We start from the raw sequence: 21,127 nt of genomic DNA, 5'->3' as shown, positions 1-21,127 counted from the left end.
TATATATATATATATATATATATATATATATATGCTTCTGGGTGCTGGTGCGACGTAAAAAGCACTCATGCCAGTGCTGCGTAAAAGCACCCAGTACACTCTGTAAAGTGGTTGGTGTTAGGGAGGGCATTTAACTGTTGAAACCATGCCAAAACAGACATGGAGCCTCAACAGCCCTTCAGCTGGTTAGCTCCTGTCAAACCGTCCTACAGACATTAAATGATGATATATATGATGGGCTCTCAGTTTCCATATACCAGATCCACTCAGTAATTTGCAGTTGTAATAGAAATCATGGTGTGTGTGTGCATTATAAGCATCTCTCTATCTTTATTATTATATAATATGTCTATATATAAAATGTAGTTATAGGAGATAAAGACATGCCTGTAGCTTTTCCAGGTTCTTTTCATCTGAGAGAGATGAGGATATTTGAGTGAACTTGTTTGGTTTGGACTTTTGAAAATAGTTTGAGAAGAAAACATTGGCAAAGAAAGTAACCAAAATAGGTTAGAAGTAAAACTTTTGGGAGAATTTTTTTTTTTTTTTTTTTTTTTTTTTTTTTTTTTTTTTTGTACCTCTGTAAGGCTGTGGTGATATTTATCTTATTCTTCTCTTGTAATTCCAGCTTCAAGTTCCTATCAGAGAATGTCACCAAGAAACCTTGTTACGGAGATACCTCCTGCAGAAGATGAACTTCATCCCGGAGAACTCAATATTGAACCAGTAATTACAGAAGAAACTCATACCCAAAAGAGACCCCCTATGAAAATAGTGTGGCGGAATGTAATATTGATGACGGTTTTACACCTCTCAGCCTTATATAGTCTTACCTTGTTACCATTGGCTCATTGTTATACGCTAATATGGAGTAAGTCCTTGATATATTTTTTTTGTTTATCTTTCTCATCTTCTGTGGTTTAGCTATTGTAAATTATTTTTTCCTCTATAGAAGATAAGTTATGCATGCAGTTAATACACCTTAGCATCTGTCTGTTTGCTTGTAGGTAAGGAATTTCTCTTGAGTTATTATGAGAATACCATCTGTGGTATGCACATGCAGATACAAACCCTATAAATTATTTCTCTCTACCACTTTCATGACTTGCTCTACCAACTTAAAGCAAAGTTTCATTCTTAACTAGACTATGTACTTATTAAAATCTACCCATACCAGCATGGAATAAGGGCATTAAACAATGATGATGATGGTATTATCCAGGTAAGACACACACAGGTGTTTAACTAGCTACCTACAGGAGATAGGTTTGCTGAAGCAAGGCTGATTAGAATTTAAATTCAGTACAGCACTAACCAAAAAGAAAAAAAATTTTGTGACAGAAATGAGGACATTTTTTTTCTATTTGCTTGACCCTCACCAAAGAATGTGTGTGTGAGAGAGAGAGAGCTGTAATGCTACATGATATTGACACATGGGCTCTGAATGAAGAGTATGTGTGAAGGCTGGAAAAGGAATGAGGTGATCATGGTTTGCTGGATGTATAATTTTAGTGTGCATGAATGATGAGGCATTGATGAGCTGAGGGAAAATGTTGGTATGAGAGGATAAGCTGTGGTAGGCAAGAGTGACAGCTGCACTGGTATGAATATGTAACGAGTATGGTAAAAAGCCAGATGGGTGAAGTGCGAGATGCAAGACCAAGGAATAAAGGAGCAGAGGCATTGAAGGCTTATCTCAGAAAACTGAACCTCATGATAGAGTTGAGAAAGGAATGCAACAAGTGGTAGGCTACTGTGTTGGAGATGACCTGTCCAACTCATGCTGGCATGAAAATGATGATGATGACAGTGGTAGCTGCATGTTTAAGATCTTTGGTTCTCCCGTGGCTTCAGGTTCAAGCCCATCGTGCAATATCGTATTGTAAAATGTGTGTAAGAGTTTATATATTCTAAGAGAATTCATTCTCATGTGGGGCATGTTGTGTAAGTGTGTGTGTGTGTGTGTATCATTACTGTTTAACATCCAGATGTTAAATGATAATGATATATATGAGCTGTGACAGATTGTGTGTACTCACTCAAGTATCTAATAAGAGTTGTAAAGAAGGTGAGTACACTCACACAGGCAAGTTTTATATGCGCTGCGAACTGGTTGTATGAAATGTGATATATTTGTTTCCAAATCAGAAATGCATGAGCAATAATTATTTAACTTCAATGGACTCCTGCTGCTAATGTTTGTTAATTATCATTTCTATTGCATTGCCAGCAGAAAATGTCTTTTGGTTCTTTTTGTGCCATGTTTCTTTTAACTACAGTCAGGATAAAAACAGCATTTTCTTTTTTACTTAGTTTTTTAAAATGTTCTGCCAAAACTTGGAAGAGATTGCAAATGAAAGGTTGTCAAATGTCTCCATCAAACACCATCTGTTGTGTGCCCTAAATATATTGGCCCTTCATTTAGTGAACTCTAACTAATTGACGACTGGCATTCAGCAGTCATTGCCTGCTCTGTGACATTAACTTTATTTACAGAATACAGCTGCTGCTCTTTTTGCACCGAGCATTGTAACATCACTGAGATGATGCAGTTGTCTGTGGTTATGTAACTTATCTATAAAATGCAGGCATAGCTTGTATGTATGTACGAATGTATGTGTGTGTTTGTGTGTCATTTTGTTAATGTCCCCACTTCCTGACAACTCATGTTGATTTATTTATATCCCTGTGACTTAGCTGTTTGACAAAAGAGACCGACAGAATAAGTACTAGATGTACAATAAAATAAGTACTGGGGTCAATTTGTTCAACTATAATCCTTCTAGGTGGTACCCCAGGATGGGTGCAGTCCAATGACTGAAAGAAGTAAAAGATAAAAGATAGATTTATATATATTTGTATATATCAACACTTTAGCATTTAATCCAGCCATATCTAACCCAAATATTCTTCCTGTTTTACATTAAAACTGACCAGATTCAACCTCTCACACCTACCCTACAGTGTTATTCTAAAAATATAACAAAACCCACCATTGAAATCTTGAAGCTACAAAATAATGTGTGATTAATTCAAAACAATAAGCATTACATTTGACGAAGTAATCTGAATACTAAAGGGATAAAAAAGACAGTTACACATATATCTTGCTAACATAAATGCCTACTCCTGCAAAGATGTGTGGATTCTCCCATTATCTGTTGAGTCAGTTTGATGTCATATGGTATCTAATTCAGTGTTTTAGTGTGTGTGTGTATAATTAATTTTCTGTGTTGGTACAGCTTGGATATATCTGCTCTATGGTAGCACTCCATTCTTTTCTATCATTTAACCTCTCAACTATGTAGTCTAACATTGTCAGGTACTCTTTTCGTTTTTCGCTGTCTGTCTCTCTTTATGAGGTACCTGTGACTCATGTATGACCTGTTCATATAACATATCCCTCCCAGCACAGTCATATGTCACTGTCTTTGTCTACCTACTTTTCAGCTCATTCATGCTCAACATACTTCCCAATGCCATATTATAGAGATATTGCAAGTGAGATATGCCAACTGACCAAAAACCTCACCTCTCTCTCTCTCTCTCTGTACACACACACACACACACACACAGATAAAGGTGGGGATAGATGGCAGAGGGTCAGTTCAGCTAGCTATATATCTCTTTTTGTATTTGTCACTCTCTGGCACTATCCAGTGCCCCACTCCCCACTAATTATTATTGTTATTGGTGTTAGTTCTTGTTGTTACTGTTGTCAGTCAGTCATTATACGTACCACTGTACTAATTAATCTGCTAGACTGACTATGAGGATTAAACCTAATTTTACTTCTGGGTTTGGATAACTAGAGTGGGTGGGACAGTTTTGATAATCTTCTAGTGATTTAGTGTGTGATGGCAGTGGTAGGTTTAAGTAGTATCAATGATACTGGCAAGGATGTGGTAGTTGTTAGGATGTAGTGCTGCTAAAAAAGGCTGTAGTAGTAGTGGTGGTGGTGTTGAGGCTATAAAAGCAGACATTGTGCTATGGTAGTGGTCATGGTGAAGGTGGAATGGCAGGGTTGGTGATTAGGACGCTAGAGATGATTGTGTGGATATGGTAGTAGTCGTTGTTGTTAGGATGTAGTAATGGAGGGTGGTGGTGGTGTCGTCAGTGATAGTTACAGAGGTGAAGAGGTTTAATTAGCCATCTTAGTTAATTAGTTAACTAAATTAAATTATTCAATTACCACACATAATGTCTACTTAATTAGGCATTATAGTTGTAATAGGAATAGTTGTTGTAGTTCAGTCATTAACAGATGAATGCATGTGTTCAGTTTGTTGTAACTGGTATCTTATCTCAGACCATTGTCTTGATGGCGGTGGTGGTATCATTGCTGTAGATGTTTCGTATTTTGTTTAGGAATGTTGTGTTGATGAGGATGATAACAGATGATGGTAGATGATAACTGATGGTAAATGACAATTAGAATGATGATGGTAAATGACAATGACAATGATGATGATGATGATGATGATAATAGATGTTTGTGATGGCAATTTTGATGATATTTGCAATGATGGTAGGTGACAATCATGAGAATGATATGAAGGTGACCACTGTGTGGATGATAAGTGTTAGATGATTGTCTAAATGATGATGTTTGCTGCTGATATTACTGATGTTGATTATGATGATTAGCAAAAGCAAGTGTGAACAAGCTATAGGCTTAGTCTATAGACAGCCTTTCTCCCTCTCTGGATGTGAGTTGCCATGTCATAAAATGTGCAGTTAAGTAGGCCGTATAGTTTGCTATGATGTCAGAGCATCATGTGCATGGTGGCAGAGATGAAGGGCTACTCATATAACCGTGTGGTGTGAAACATTCCATGTAAAGAAGCAAGAGGAAGCCTTGTTCCTCTTGTCTCTGCTAAAGTACTTGTAACATATATGAAAGGAAATATATTGAACTGGAAGTCAGCTTTAACTATCTTTCTCTTTATCCCCCACCCTGTCTCTCTCTGGCTACTTTTATATATGATGTGAGATTTGCATTAGCTATTAATATTTTCAAAATGCTTTCAACTCAGGGAATCTGTCACTGTCCAATCAGCTGTTTCTCTAGATTTACTTGTATTATAGTAATTAAGTAATTGAATAAAAAAAAAAGACAAGGAAGGAGAAAATAGGATTGAAGTAGAGAGCTGTTGTCTGGACAGGCTGTGATGGATACTGAATGTATATTATGTAACACGGTGATGATACATTTAGTTTATGCATACACACACACATAAACGTGCATGTGTTTATGAATACGTGTGTGTGTGTATATATATATATATATATATATATATATATATATAATTGGTGATAGCATCCTTAACTCGTATCTGAGTAGTAAATCTAGAGTGAGTGATTGATTGAACCTCTTCATCATGATGGGTGCAAAGGGTGCTGGTGGCTGTTCAGGCGAAAGGCAGCATAGAGGAGCTAGGGTATTTATTGCAGGGGAGAGTTGGCCGGAGACACGGAGGTGTGAGTCACTTTTTGTGCCCTCAACATCTGATCTCTACCTCTTGATATCTTATTTTCCATCAAACCTGTTTCCTTGATGATAACATGCTGTCACTTTGGGTAATCCTTGATCAGTCTCCCAAGTATTTGGGTCAATGGAGCAGTGGAGGAGAGTGGCTTTGAGTTGGTCTCAAAAGCAGAATTTGGAGATCCCGCTCAGTCTGGGACTCAAGGTCAACTCTACAAAGAGGTGTTGATGGGGAAGGCATGTTTGAGGCATACATTTGATATGTCCCATCCAGTGTAGGCAGTGTTGTGCCACAGCAACTTCAATGCTGGACAGTCCAGTCCTGAGCAGAACCTCCTCATTGATGGTATGGTCCTTCCATTGAATCCTCATGATTGTGTGAAGTTTGTGCTGTTGGAAACGTTTTTGTCCAAGTCTCATCAATACAACACCCATGTCTCACAGCTGTAAAAGAAGAGTATGGAAAGAACAATGGCTTGGAATACTATAATTTTCATTTGATTTTCATAAGTTAGAAATGATGGATCCATTTGTAATTAAATCAGAAATGACAGGTCCATTGTTACTACATAAAAAATATACAGGTCCATTGTAATTTGATAAATTATGGATCCATTATAATAGCAAGCCACCATGAACAAAATCATGGCTGTGCCTATGATATATTGTTCCACTAAATGCATGTAAGTGGCAGGGGTCAGGGTTAAAACAGGCAACTGATTGTTTACCATCCAAAAATAGGAATGATCCCTCGAAAGGTCTTCCACACAATTTCTGGCTACTTATTTCAATCACAAAACTTTGGTTCGTTCTAGGCTTCGGTGTAAAAGACATATGTCCAATGTACCATGCTGCTGGGTTGAACCCTAACCCTGAGGTTGCTTTTTAACCGCACAATCATATATTTCTCTGAGAATATGTTATGCATTCTTTCATTCTTTTAAATCCTGTTTGCTATGCTAGCATGGATTGGTTGGAGATTTATTGTTGATGCATAATTCTACCCTTCCTGTTTGCAAACCCTTGCCTATTTTTCAAATAAGGGGTTTATTCCAATTGTCTTCAAAATCATAGAGCTAATGTGTGCAAAGGTACAAAATATAAACACACACACTGACATAAACATTCACATGTGCATGCACGCCCATACTCATATCCTCATCATTATTTTCTGTCTACTTTTCCCATGTTGGCATGGGTTTGAGAGCATGCACGCTGACACATACACACACTTCTCTCTCTCTCTAAAAAAATAAGCATCAAAGTTTTAAGAGACAAAAACAACACATTTACTTCTGCAACGACCTAATTGTGTTTGTGTGTGAGAGAAATGTTGAGCTGAATCATAGGAGTGGCTTGAAGATGGAAAGTCGAAAATATTTTGTCATTTAGGAAACACATTGAATGAACATGATGGATCTGATAGCAGCTGGAGTGAGATGCGCATGGAAGACATTCCAGTAACTGGATGACTGAATGGTAAACGAGGAAGGAAATGGTTTCAGAAACTGAAAGGGGAAATGTGTATTCTTACGTGAGGAATGCTATGATTTATGGGAGTGAGACTTCCGTAATGTCGGTCAACAGAACAGGTTGGAAAGAATAGAAATGTGGAGTGTTTGTTGGATGAGCAAGAATATTGGTGAATGATTGGAAGACAAACAATGGATTGAAAAGAATGATAAGAATAGCACTGGTTTTTGGATTTTGTGAGTGGAAAATGGGATGGGATGACTAGGTCCTGGATTAAAGATGAATGGGAGTGACTGGATGAGAAAAATCATGCAAGTTTATGTAGAAGGAAGTTGAGAAAGGAGAAGACTGAGAAAGACATAGCTAAAGATGATGTCAGTGTTTGTTATCATCATTGTCATCGTCATCATTTAACGTCCATTTTTTCAATGTTTGCATGGATCAGATGGAATATGCTGCAGCACATTTTCTACAGCTGGATGCCCTTCCTGTCACCATCTCTCACCTGTTTGCAAGCAAAGTAATATTTTCCCATTGTTAGTTATTTATTTATCTGTTGGTGGAAGACAGGAAATATCAGACTTGCTTGCATGACACTGGTGCTCATTTGCAACCATCATGTAATATCTAGACAAGGCTACACACACACACACACTCACATTCATATATCTTGTGCTTCCTTCAATTTCTGTCTACCAAATCCACCCACAAGGCTTTGGTCAGCCCAGTGCTATAATGGATGACACTTGCCCAAGGTGTTGCACAGTGGGATTGAACTTGAAGCCATGTGGTTGGGAAGAAAACGTCTTAACCATCCAGCCATGCACACACACATGTACATAATATACTCTTATATACTGAGTTCTGTTTCTTTTGTTTGTCCCCATATGTTATCCTGGACTTATTGGATGAACATTTCCATCTTCACAATGTCTGAAAATGCTTCTTTATCTTGATCTGGACAGCATGTTCCCACTAAAGGGCACATGAAGGACCTGATCACATTCAAGAATCTGTTGATCTCCGAATCACTTACGTGTGACAGCTAGGGCCATGAGCATAATGATGAGAATCGGTCACATTGATATCTTTTATCTTTCACATGTTTCAGTCGTTAGAGTGTGGCTATGCTAGGGCAGCACCTTGAACTTGTAGTCGGATATATTGGCCCCAGTGCTTATTTTTTTAAAGCTTGCTACTTATTCTATGAGTGTCTTTTGCTGAACTGCTAAGTTATGGGGATGTAAACACCAGCACCAGCTGTCAAGCAGTGCAGGAGGGGGAACAAACAGACATACATATACACACAAACACACACACACACACATATATATATATATATATATATATATGGTGGTGTAAAGCATTTGTGGTGGTGTCACAAAAGCGCCGATGTGGCAACACATAAAAGCACCCATGCAGTGCTACATAAAAGCACCAATGAAGTGCCATGTAAAAGTACCCGGCACGCTCTATAAAGTGGTTGGCATTAGGAAGGGCATCCAGCCATAGAAGGCATGCCAAATCACACTGGAGTCTGGTGCAGCTCCCCAGCTTGCCAGCTCTGGTCACACTGTCCAACCCATGCCAGCATGGATAACATACGTTAAATGATGATGATGAGGAGGAAGAGGAGGAGCTCCTTACTGTTTCCATCTACCAAATCCACTGACATGGCTTTGGTTGACCTGAGACTATAGTAGAAGACGCTTGCTCAAGATTTCACACCGTGAAATTGAATGCCAAACAATGTGGCTGGAAAGCAAGCTTCTTACCACATATATGTTGATATGTGATGATGAGGATGATCATCATCATTTTATTGCCCACTTTTCTCTTCAGTATGACCTGTGTTAGAAGTATATAGTGTCTGTTATAATTGTGTGTTGTTTAACAGAGTTATTTCCTCATAGCTAAATGTTTCATACGTTTGATATACTTTGCCTCTATACTTGTCCGAATCTGAAATAATTCCTGATTGAGTAATTCTGTGGCTAAAGACATTCCAAACTTGACAATCCAGGTCTTTTTTATATCCAGGATTATATTAGTTTCGAATTTTGTACATGGCCAGCAATTTCGAGGGAGGAGGAGGAAGTCGTTTACATCAACACCAGTACTCAATTGATACTCATATTTATCGACCCTGAAAGGATGAAAGGCAAAGTCAACCTCGGCAGAACTTGAACTCAGAACATAAAAGTGGTTGAAATGCTGCTAAGCATTTTGACTGGCATGCTAATGATTCTGCCAGCTCGCCTGGATTTTATTACCAAATAGATCCTTCCTCTTCCATTTTTTTTTTAAAGATGGTTTCATGTAAAGCAGGAACATTACTGCTATGCTAGTCTAGACAGTTTTGGTTGAGCAGACAGCTGGTAATAGACACCACATGAAGTATCTCTTGGCTATGTTCTAGCATTATTCTACTTGTACCATGTCACCTCATGATACAAGAACGACAGTGATAGCTGGATGCTATCTGATTATCTGGTTTAAGTATGTAGTTGTTTGTTCAAAATCAAAATACTAGAAGAAAAACGAGTTACATGGCCTAGTGGCTAGGGTGTTGCACAATTGCGATATCATGTTTTCAATTTCTGGACTAGGTAGTGCATTGCACTCTTGATCAAAACACTTCATTTCTTGTTGCTCCAGTTAACTCCACTCTGTCAATGAGTAACTCTGCAGTGGACTGACATCCCGTTCAAGGGGAACGTTGTGGTGTTGGGCACATGTGTGCTCTGAAACCTGGGTGACTGGCCCTATAAGTCCAAAGACTCATGACAGTAATATGCAGAGGTTGATGATGATGATGTTGTTTACATGTGAGAGAAAGAGAGAGACAGCGTGTGACTTGTCTGTGACTGTATTGAATTACAGCAGTGTTTGGTTTTGTTGACTACTACATGCACACACACACACACACTCACACACACAGTGTGTATGACCTTCAAACGAGTTATTATTCAATTTATTATTGATTTGGGTTTCCAGATATATTTACCAGGGATAGGTCTTAATGAGATTGTTATCTGGAAAACAGCTGTAGTAGACAAGATGAAATTTAATGTCATGCATGGATTATGAGTACAAATGTAATGGTCTGTTAATTGTCATAGCTACTGGAAATGTGTGATGAGGACGCTAATTTAGTTCCATAATTATCTCTTTACAGGCCCCACTATACTCATAGATATTTATTGAAATGACATTGAAATTGAATATGTAACATTGTTTGTTTTTGAATTTTATTTGAGTTGTTTCACCCCCCCCCCCCTAGCCTTTTTTGTTTATTGAAATTTTTTCTATGACAACTCAGTATTTGGTTATGAATTTAAGATATGTAAATATATTTATTAATCATTGTTATCCTTGTGTGTGTTAAATGTTACAAATGCATCAGTTTTGAGCAGCTGTTGACTTGGTACAAGCCACAAATATACTTAGTTATATAATACAGCACCTTCTGTGAACTTGATTCAGTAGAAAGTTCCCAGCCTAATGGATAATCTGTCTTCTCTGAGTCAACAAGGGAATATCTGTTCTGTTGTTCGACTGGCTAGAAATAGCAGCCAAATCTCAATGAACATTGAAATTTGCTGTCTTTGATAAGTCTAGGGTGTTCACAGTTGGAATGCCTTTGTTTATGGGTGTAGTTGATTAGGCCAAAGATGAGAGTACTACAGGAAATTTTTAGGTCTGAGGAAACAATACTGTCTAGTAAGATAAGATTATAACAGATTATTAGAAATAAAAACTGAAAAGTACTTTGGGTATTGTAGTCCTGAATATATTTATGGCTGAATAAAAGGTAGGAGGGTATCAGCTGGATTGTCTTTTGTCCACTTGTTCTACTGGTCTCTTTTACTGAGAACTGCTAAATTACAAATTAAACAAACCAACATCAGTTGTCAAAAAGTAGGTGGACCACACACACTCACTCCCCCTCATTCCCTTCTTCCCTCCTCCCACCTTCCTTTCACACAATTTCTGTCCACAAAATCCACTCACAAGGCATTGGTTACCCTGGAGTTATAGTAGAAGACATTTGCCCAAAGTGTCGTGCAGTAGGACTAAATGTGAAGCCACATGGTTGTGAAGTGAGCTTCACTACCACAACAGACATGCCTGTACCTGACAGAGAGAGAGAGAGAGAGAGTAAAAACCAAGATGAAAGACTAAAAAACATGAACATAAATTTGAGACAGGAAAAGAAAACAGGGCTCGAGGTTTGTATCATTTGTGGTGTGATCACATTGCCAACTGCACTACAGTGGGCCCGACCATACAATATTTTTGTATTAGGTACGATAAACTAGTTTACAGATTGGTAGAATAGCCTGTGCTCTTAGTGCTAAGTTGACACCACCATTATGTTGAGAGGACAAGTTAATACAGTCATAATGACAGAATTTAATACTGCATCAAATATGGGATGGAATTGCAGATGTTCTGTAGCGTATTTGGTAATCTGATCTGTTGCTAAGCAGTATATTTCAGGTTCAAGTTACAGCAATGGGTTTTATGACTTTCTATCTCAAATTGATGCTTACAGCACCTAATGTCATTTACATTAAATTGTTGACAACTTTGATCTCTCTGTCAAGGTGGGTAGCAACAAAAATGGTAAAAATAAATATGAAATTATGGCAAATAGTGACATAGAAAAGTAATGTGACACACTAAACCAGATAGGGAAGAGAGTTAGTATGGTCAGATCCAACTTCACTATTTCCAGAGTTAATATTGAATCTTATAGACAAGAGGCTGAAAGTTCAAATAAAGGTTGATGAGCTGTACTGCAAACTTTTCCAGCTGGAAAGGTGGATATATTGAGTGGAACTCAATACTCCACTTATCCCTTGATAGCCTTGTGCAAAATAAATAATTGATATAAACTATCAAAGTGTTAGTGCTGAATTTCCTACTGATGAAATTGAACCAGTATACATGCTTAATGGAAAATAGCAATATGATAGCCTAGCCATGTTGTTAGGTCTCTCACAGCTGGCTACAGTGACAATGATAAAGATGTAGTGGACCAGTAAACTGTGAGTGTTCTGCTGATAGCTGGCCCAAATGTTAATGTCTGGGTAAATATTGCAACAGTTTCTCCTCCCTCTCATCAGGTGTACGTGACAAGACAAGTCACGTGCTATTGTGTATGGTAACTTATTGAACCATTCATTTATCCAGTTTTGATCTCCGCAAGTGGCTATTAGCTCATCATCTATTATCTATAATCCTTGACTGGCTTGTGTTTCAGCTTTTCTCTGTGTGTGTGTGTGTGTGTGTGTGTGTGTGTGTGTGTAGGATGGAACATATTAACCAGTTTATATTTTTCCTATATATTCTTGTCTTCACATTTCACCTTCACTTCCTACCTCTCCTCATTGGCTCCCCTCCCCCTCTCTCTCTTTATGTCCTTCCTCACTATCTTGGGTGGTCAACTTAATCTGTTACTTGGCCCTTGGATGCTTTTAATGGAGTCTATGTTGTTAGAAACATTCAAGACTATTTGTTGAACCGATGATTACTTCCTCCCTTCCTCTATTGCCTCTATCAGACTTGGAGGCCCTTTACACAGTACTCAACCTGCACAATACTGAATCTAAATTCTTTTTGTTTGCAAATTACCTGTCTTTTAATTAGGTTATTTTAAAATCTAATTCCCCAGACAAACATAATAACAACCAGATGACTATAGCTAGAAAATTTACTGGCCAATGACATACAAAGCAGGCCTGCTTATAACACATTTTATTCTTTATTCTGAGGGCAGTTCTTAATTATTTAATCATCTCTGCCTATGCTATCGATTGCTAAAAACAATTACTACCACCCATATGCAGCACAGTCTATAAAATCCAGTTATGTAAAATGATTTTATATTATAAGGTTACATAAGCATGAGCAGAAAGGCTGAAAGGTGCTGGTCAGTATTATTGCCAGTTATGTTGCTCGAGTTGATCCAGAGACCCAATCTTCCTAAATATGACAATAACGATGATTTCTAACATAAAACACAATGCCACAAATTTTGTGGTAGAGGGTAAATAAACAAAGTACTCAACTAAGTGCAAAAATCAACCCTAGTAAGATTTTAATTCAGAATATATAACAAGGTAGAATTAAAAGTTTGCACTATCCATACCACTGATTCACATAAGTGTCTCTTTGGTTTCACAGTATAGTGAGTAGGGCGCTTGTAAGCAAATCTAGAATTTTATGGCTGTCTGTGAATGATATGCCACTGGGATTTTGTAGCTATAAATAAGATATGCTTATATGCATCTGGGATATGGATAGTGTTAAAATTGTGGTGACCACTGAGTGTTTAGTTAGCTATTCTACTTTCAGACTATGTGGTGAAACTGGGAGTAACTAAATAACACTAAAAAAAATTTTTATTCATTTATTTTTTTGTCTTTGGTCATTAACTGTTATTTCCTATTTGTTTCCATCTAGAGATCAAAGGAAATGATTACTATTCTCTTCAGACTTTGCTACCCAAGTACAAACATTGTGTTGCACAGTGTAATCACTTACTGAACATCACCGACTCTTACCATCATACATGTTGCAGAGTTTTATCATTGTTCTCAGTAAACATTAACCATATTGATTTTACTTGAATGCAGCCAGAGACTGATCCTTGCAGTTCTTATTTCAAAGATATGTGGCAGTGATTTTAGGTGTAATATCATGCAGGTTTAACAACTATGTACAATGTAGAAGTACCCTCATTGATTCTTGTGATATCTGTTTTATTATATTTGTTCTGTTTCTCCCCACTAAAGTTGGTATCTTTTCCTTTAAGAGGTTTTGTGTTTTTAAAAATCTCATCCTTGATTTTTTTTTTCTGTTTTTCAGGTTTATGTGTTTACATGTATGCAGGTATTGGTATTACAGCTGGTTCACACCGCCTGTGGGCACACCGTGCTTATAAAGCCAAGTTGCCCATGAGGGCACTGCTAGCTTCCATGCAATCAGCCGCATTCCAGGTAGCACTTACATTACCTCTTGCTATGTTTTCTAATTATGGTTGTTCTTAATCAGTTAAAAACTTTTAATCTATTTGTATGTCTAACCTCTAAGATTGAACATTTCTCTTTTATTCTTCCATTGGTTTTGGGTTTAACCGGATTCTATCTGATTAGTGACATCCTGTATGATTGCTGTCACATAGTAAGTGTAATAGTAATCTTATGTCAATTAGTCGCAATGAAACCCACATGTACGTTGTGATTCTGATTGGGGTGCTGGAGTTTTGTTGTTGAACACTGGGCAGTGATGTAAAGGAAACTCTTTATTTCTCCTTTCTATCTACTACCTTTCTGTGTTAGTGTATTCCCTCAGTGATATAAGCAAGAAGATAAGCATTAGTTAGAAACAGTTCTGTTATTCATCAGTAACTTTAATCCGTCTTGTTTCACCAGTCCTTATCTTTGATGACTTATACCAATATTGATGAATCAGTAGGATGTTGTTGAGCCACACTTCAGCCCTGATCCAGTAGACCTTATAATCAAAGGCATTTTGCTGTGCCCAGACTCTCTTATTTTCATATGTAGTATATTTAGGATTACTTTAATCTAATTTCTTCTTCCATTCTCGAAGAGCATGATGATGATGTGATTTGTGAGTGATTTTGCTGCTGTTTCTAGCAGTTTGAGCAACAGTATAGAACAGTCATGGGGAAATTATGGCCTGCAGGACTTTCTGAATGGCACATCAGTGAAAAATTGGTTGGCCTGAAGGTAGAGTAGAAAACACTTGCCCAAGGTGCCATGCAATGGGACTGAACCCAGAACCATGTGGTTAAGAATCAAGCTCCTTCCACACAGCCATGCGAATAGTAAGAATAAATAATACCCTGGCTAGTTGGGTCCTGGGCTGAGATACACCACTGCTGTTTCAATTTACCAAATTGGTAGTGATGCAATTTTTATTATAAAGGAGAGCAACTAATTTCAATACACCAGTTGATGCAGTTGTATGAGTCTTCAGAATGATTCAAACTATGATAACATAGAGAACTGGATGTAAACAGATTTGGGGCTAAGATTATAGAATCCTCCTGTTAATGATGTTTTGTTATATAAAAATTGCCATCCGCTAGTCATGTTTTTATCACTGCCTATAATGGAATTATGAGTTGAAAATAAAGTTATTTGGGATAATAAAGAGGAAAGATTTGGCTGCTGTATTAGTAAGTTGACTTATTTAGAAGCATTTTGGTTTTGTGGTTTGATATTATTCTCAAGATTTTAGTGAGGAATATTTGGTTTCAAAATTTTGTTGCATTATTTCTGGTTTTGAATAGTTAAGATTTTAATGAACTTTCTATCTACTATGGTCTCAGGGTGAATAATTGACTGTTTGTCGTTAAGGAGTGAATCCTAGTCAGGTGAGATCATTTAAATAATGTTGATGTGTCATTGATTGCTCATTAGCATTTGTTCTGTTGCAGAATGATATTTATGACTGGAGCCGAGATCACAGAGTTCACCATAAGTATTCAGAAACTGATGCTGACCCTCACAACGCTAAAAGAGGCTTCTTCTTTTCTCATGTTGGCTGGTTACTTGTACGCAAACATCCTGATGTCACAGCCAAAGGTAAATTACTGGATACCAATGACCTGTTAAATGATCCAGTTGTTCACTTCCAAAGGAAGTAAGTCCTAAAATCTTTTTGTTTTTACTTTTTTTGTCTTAATCAGAATGGTAGCTCTTGATGGTCAGCCCACACACATTTACAGGGAACTACTTACATTTTGCTCTGCCAGCCTATTTTTTGGCAGTGATGTCTGGGAGAATTTAAAAAATTAGATGCTTTAAAAAAGATCAGTTCTTTTTGGCATGGAATATGTTCTGTTGAATTTTTCAGTGGAATATCTGCTTTTAATCCCGTCAACACAGATATGTGGTTTTTTTGCACCTTGACCTCTATTGTTGTTCCCTCGGTTTCCCACCATTAGGTTTCTATTTCCTTTTCAACTTGTAGCAATTGCTTCAGTGTGAGATAATTGTTAATGACAACACAAACATCTAGATGTAAAATCGTTTGCTAGAATTTATATAGTGGTGGGGTTCCTTAACTCCTGATGGAGGTGTGATATGTGGCACGTTTCCAGCATTTTAAACTTGAAACCTGTCTCTTTCCAGGTCTGAAAAGAACTTATTTCTTCTTGTGGGGAAGTGTGTGAAAGAGAGAAGAGAATTAAAACATGCCCCCTCCAGTATTTAAGTGGTACTTTATTTATCCCCTCAAAAAGGATGAAAGGCACAGTTGACCTCAACGTGATTCAAACTCAGAGCACAGGGAACCAGAAAGAATATCTCAAAGCATTCTATCTGATGCTCAAAGGACTTCAGCAAATAAACAATCTTACTACAACTTAGAAATATTTGAATTAACCAAACTCTGGATACAATGGTGAAAAAGAGTTTACAAATTGAAATTATCTCCCTTAGAAAGATTGTATATTTCAATATTTATAGCTGAATTGACAATATGAGTATCTTGGATTGTTAGTCTGTATCTTCATACATTCTCTGTTGCTCCAACATAAAACCAAAGCTCCTTTATACAATAGAACAAAAGGCTAAAGCAGTCATAGGCAAACTGCAGTCTGTAGGGCTTCCTGAATGGCATGCCAAAGAAAAATTACCTTGAATTTTTTTAGTAGAGTGGCTTGGTTGATGAGAAGCCATGTCTTGTGTTGCCCACTGCTCAAGAAAGGTTGCCCATGCCAGTGTTAAAGCATTTTGCTGTATTTAGATTTCATTTGGTTCTGTGCTATAAGAAAAAAATCCACTTATTTTCAATAAAATGGTTTCCAGTAGTTAACTGGGACTGATTTAGTAGACTATCTTCTATGACATTCTTTCTCCTAAATTTTACTGCAAAAGGCTCACTTTCAACAATTGGTATATAAAACTAGTTTGTTTACAATCTCTCTTATATTGAATGAATGACTAACATATACAATGGTTAGGACTGATTATTAACATTCTTCCTGTGCTTGAGAAAAGCATGAGTCACTGAGTCCTTGAGTTTATTTGCAGAAAAAAAAAAGAAGAATTTTGGTGATATGTTACAAATGATGGCAGGTCAGTTCATGTCATGCTAAGGGCCCAAAACCACATCTGATTGTAGGATACTAGGTTATGACTCTTGCTGACAGTCTTGAAAATTCTATTAGCTCCAGACCTTCAAATTTGTATTAATTTCTTCTCTCTTATTATTTCTTTACTTGTCTCATTTCAGATATTATGCCCTGTCGGTTGTCATCTTCTGTTTCGCTATCCCAACACTAGTTCCTTACATTTTCTGGAATGAGAACCTGTGGAATGCTTACTTTTTGGCTGGTGTCCTGCGTTATTGCTGTGGCTTGAATGCCACCTGGCTGGTGAACAGTGCTGCTCACATGTGGGGTTATCGACCCTATGACAAGCGGATCAACCCAGCTGAGAACATCTGTGTTAGCCTGGGCAGCATGGGTGAGGGCTTTCACAACTACCACCACACTTTCCCACAAGACTATGCGACCAGCGAATATGGTTGGCGGATCAATCTCACTACATTTTTCATTGACTTCATGGCATTTTTAGGCCAAGCCTATGACAGGAAAACAATTGACCGCGACACAATCCGGCGGCGAAGAGACAGAACTGGTTCCCACACCTAACTGCAACTCTTTTCTCTCACTATATTTCTCTCTCTCTCTTTCTCTCTGTATCTTTCTATTTTTTCCCTCTCCCCTACTACCCCTCTCTAATCCCTTGTCCCCACCAAACCACTATGTTTATCTATTAAAGCTTACATACACTAATATATATTTATATATAAATAAAAACACACGTGCATACTAATTATATATCATTTATGTGAGTTCCAAAGTTAATCCATGTTAGTGAAATGTCTTCAATTGCAACTGAGTTGACTATTCTGCTCATAGTGGTATCCAGCACTCCTTCAATCTAGCTAATTATTTGACTGTAAGCTCAACTTGGAAGGAAAAAGAATGGGATTGGACTTAGAGCCTTTGCTCATGTTCCTGCAAAAGAAACGATACTGCATTTCCAAGAGCATTGCCATTGTTTTGATATAATCATATTCTGTGGCAATTTGTTACCAATCCATGTCACAACTATGCTACTTCAGACCTGGAGTCACTTCAAATAATACTTAACTGTCTCTGTAAACCAAGCAGAATCAGTAGCATTCATAAACTCTTCCATTTTGGAAAAAAAGATGCTAACCTTTCTCTCATAGTCTGCTGTCATCTGGACGTTTAGTTGTGTATTTATTTTGAGGCTTATTCAGCTGCTCTTAATGTAGCATGTGTGAAGTGCTGCATCTCGTCTGATTAAGAATAGAGGAACATTCAAATGTATGAACATATATAGTAAAATTTTGATACCAGATTGTCTTAGTGTACCAAAGATGTTGATGTTGTTTTTCCAGTTTCTTTGATCAGTCAAGATGTCATACCATGGAGCTTCTTGTGTTATTTCCCATCTATACACTTCCGCTAGGAACAGTTATAGATCTACTCATGTCAGAAGCTACTTCCCCTCTGGCCTGTTATATTGTTGGTTGTCTATGGCCATGTTGTACAGATTAGATGGTTGCCTTTGGCATGTTGGAGAGTGAAGTAATAGCTGAAATTGATGAGAGCACCTTCATAATGTTTGGAGGAACACACATACGTGCATATTGTGTATGTGCACACTCATACACAGACACACACACCCACTCATACATATACACACACATATGTATATAATCCTTCTCCTACCCCATTCCCTATCTTGTTTCACTAGGAAGAAACATTTCTGTATTGACGTCCATCTGGCATGCAGTCGCTTTTGTTGCAGCTGTTTCTGTCTTCTGCACTTTTACTGCAACACAGTCCTAGCTAAAAGTCAGAAAAAAAAAACAAACAAATAAAACAATTTGAAGAGGAAAAACAACTGAATAAATAAATAAATTTTTTAAAAAATTGACTGAAAATCCAAAAATGGTGAACAACAATCCAGCATCACAGCTCTTCCTTGCTTTCTACAAGCTGCTTCCTTATCTCTTCTCTTTCTCCTAGCCTCATCTTTTCATCCCTGTCTTGCTCTTTCTACTTCTATTTTCTCTTGCTCTAAATTATATTTGCATACACCTGTGTATGTGTATATCTGTGTATGTGTATTCATCTCTTTCACTCCCGGTTTTTGTTCCCATCCCCCCATGTTTTCCTTTTACTTTTTTTTTTTGTTTTTTTTTTTGCAATCTTACTTTTCATCTTTTTACTTCTCTTGTTCCTAACTGTTTACTTTTACCACCACCTTTCTTGCCCCCCTCCCATCACTCTTTCTTATTCTCTCTATCTCTTTCACACACATACACACACACACACACGCACACATCCACTTACACTACTTGTTTCTGGTTGCCCATTGAAGCAATGAGGACCATTTCCTCTTTCATTTGTGGATCTCTTGATGATAATATATTTTCAATCTTTGTTGAGTAGCTTTGGTTGAAGACAGAGCCTGTAAATGTTTGCTTGGAGGAGGCACTTGTAACTTTGCATGCATTCCTCTTCTCTTGCATCTCCTGATGGTGCTAGGTGTGTTTCTCTTCCATGTCTTCAGTTCCCCTTCCAACACTAAGACTGTCAAAGTGAGCAGCAAGGCATGAGGTCTTCCACTGTTGAAGGGTTGATATGTCTCAACACCATGGTCTTTGACCACCCAATTGCAGGTTTGTTCATTCGTTCCTGCTCTTACTTTAAAATAGTTCATTAGTGTGACGGTAAGTGATGGGATCTTAGTCAGTGCCTGATTTAGTGTTTCATTAAGGCTATTGCATTGACACATAGTAAACTATCACCTTGTTTCTCATCAAGGAGAATGCAAACTAACATTAGATGCTCACTGATGCCAATCAGTGCCTCAGTCAGTTTGGATAGCTGACTGTCTCTCACAGCAAGGTTAACTCCATATTTGGGATGTCTACTCTCAGTGTGGGCCCCCTCTCCAAGTAGTCTGGTCTTATTGAATGCAACAATATCTACAATATAGCATCAAAGCTCACTGGCTACAAGAGCTGCCCTATGCTAAGATCAGTCTGTCCCATAGCTAATATCAAGAAATGTTTGTATATTCCACATGACAAGTCTGAGAATTTTTTTTCATATTATTTACTTATTCAGCTGCTCAGTGGATTCTCCTGACAAGTGTGTGATTTCTTGTTCAGGGGCTGTGCTAAGTGGATGATGTTTGGAGCTACTTCTCCTTGGCCTTTCTCCAGCTGCTGGTGCAATAGGATTACATACCCACACACCACTTATGTTATATATAATATACTATGATATAATTTAATATAATATATGATATTACACACACACACACGCACGCACGCACGCACGCACACACACACACACACACACACACACACACACACACATTCTCACACACACACACACACTTTAGCAGCACCATTTTCAGAAGTTTGCGGAAGTGAAACAACCTCAACATGATGTAACTGTGTGTGTGTGTGGGTGATGTGTATGCCACACCACTCCCTGCATCAGTTCACTATATACCACTTCCCACTGTGTGGTGGGGAGGCAGGGACAACAATAAGATCTCTAGTTTTGTTCCTAGTTTTTGACAGCCATCTTAATTTTTGTTCATTTCTCTTCGTTTTTTTTTTATTAATTTTTTTTTTGTTGTGTTCTGTTTTGTTTAGTTGTCTGTTATTTTTACTTTAGCATTTCACTGCAGTTATATTGTTGGTTGAATAAATTTTACTGACCTTTTCTTCTGCCTTTTTCCTATCTGCCTTGGTGTGAAAATTATATATCTCACACACATACACACGCGTGTATGTGTATGTACATATATATATGTGTGTGTGTGTGTCCGGCATTCGCTATGATAGATCTCTAGCTACTAAACCTTTTTTATTTTCTCTTCCTGTTTATTTCTGTGTTCCTTTCTGTCGAAGAGCATAGGCTCGAAATGTAAAATACTTTCTCACTTATGTTAAACTATTACATCTGTTTGTTGTTTACACACCCGTCTTCATCTTTTGTTTTTTTGTAAATTCTCTCTTTCTTTTTTATATATATATATATATATATATATATATATATAT

The 21,127-nt window shown here is 37.5% G+C and overlaps 1 protein-coding gene across 14 annotated transcripts in view; it reads left to right on the top strand.

Annotated features, from left to right (window-relative positions):
* LOC106882371 (stearoyl-CoA desaturase 5) overlaps positions 1–20,790 on the top strand; it is a 136,656-nt gene extending 115,866 nt beyond the window's left edge. For all 14 annotated transcript variants that reach the window (XM_052969750.1, XM_052969747.1, XM_052969743.1 and 11 more), the window contains 4 exons: positions 629–871; positions 13,838–13,968; positions 15,438–15,643; positions 17,240–20,790. In XM_052969750.1, the coding sequence (XP_052825710.1) occupies positions 649–871; positions 13,838–13,968; positions 15,438–15,643; positions 17,240–17,660 (981 nt within the window). In that variant the 5' untranslated portion in view covers positions 629–648 and the 3' untranslated portion in view covers positions 17,661–20,790. The remainder of the gene's footprint in view (positions 1–628; positions 872–13,837; positions 13,969–15,437; positions 15,644–17,239) is intronic.
* Positions 20,791–21,127: the final 337 nt, after the last annotated feature.

The sequence above is a fragment of the Octopus bimaculoides genome, chromosome 7 (genome assembly GCF_001194135.2).
Source record: "Octopus bimaculoides isolate UCB-OBI-ISO-001 chromosome 7, ASM119413v2, whole genome shotgun sequence".
Classification (NCBI taxonomy): domain Eukaryota; kingdom Metazoa; phylum Mollusca; class Cephalopoda; order Octopoda; family Octopodidae; genus Octopus; species Octopus bimaculoides.
Note: the sequence above shows the minus strand (reverse complement) of the source record. Positions and strands in the feature narration are given on the sequence as shown.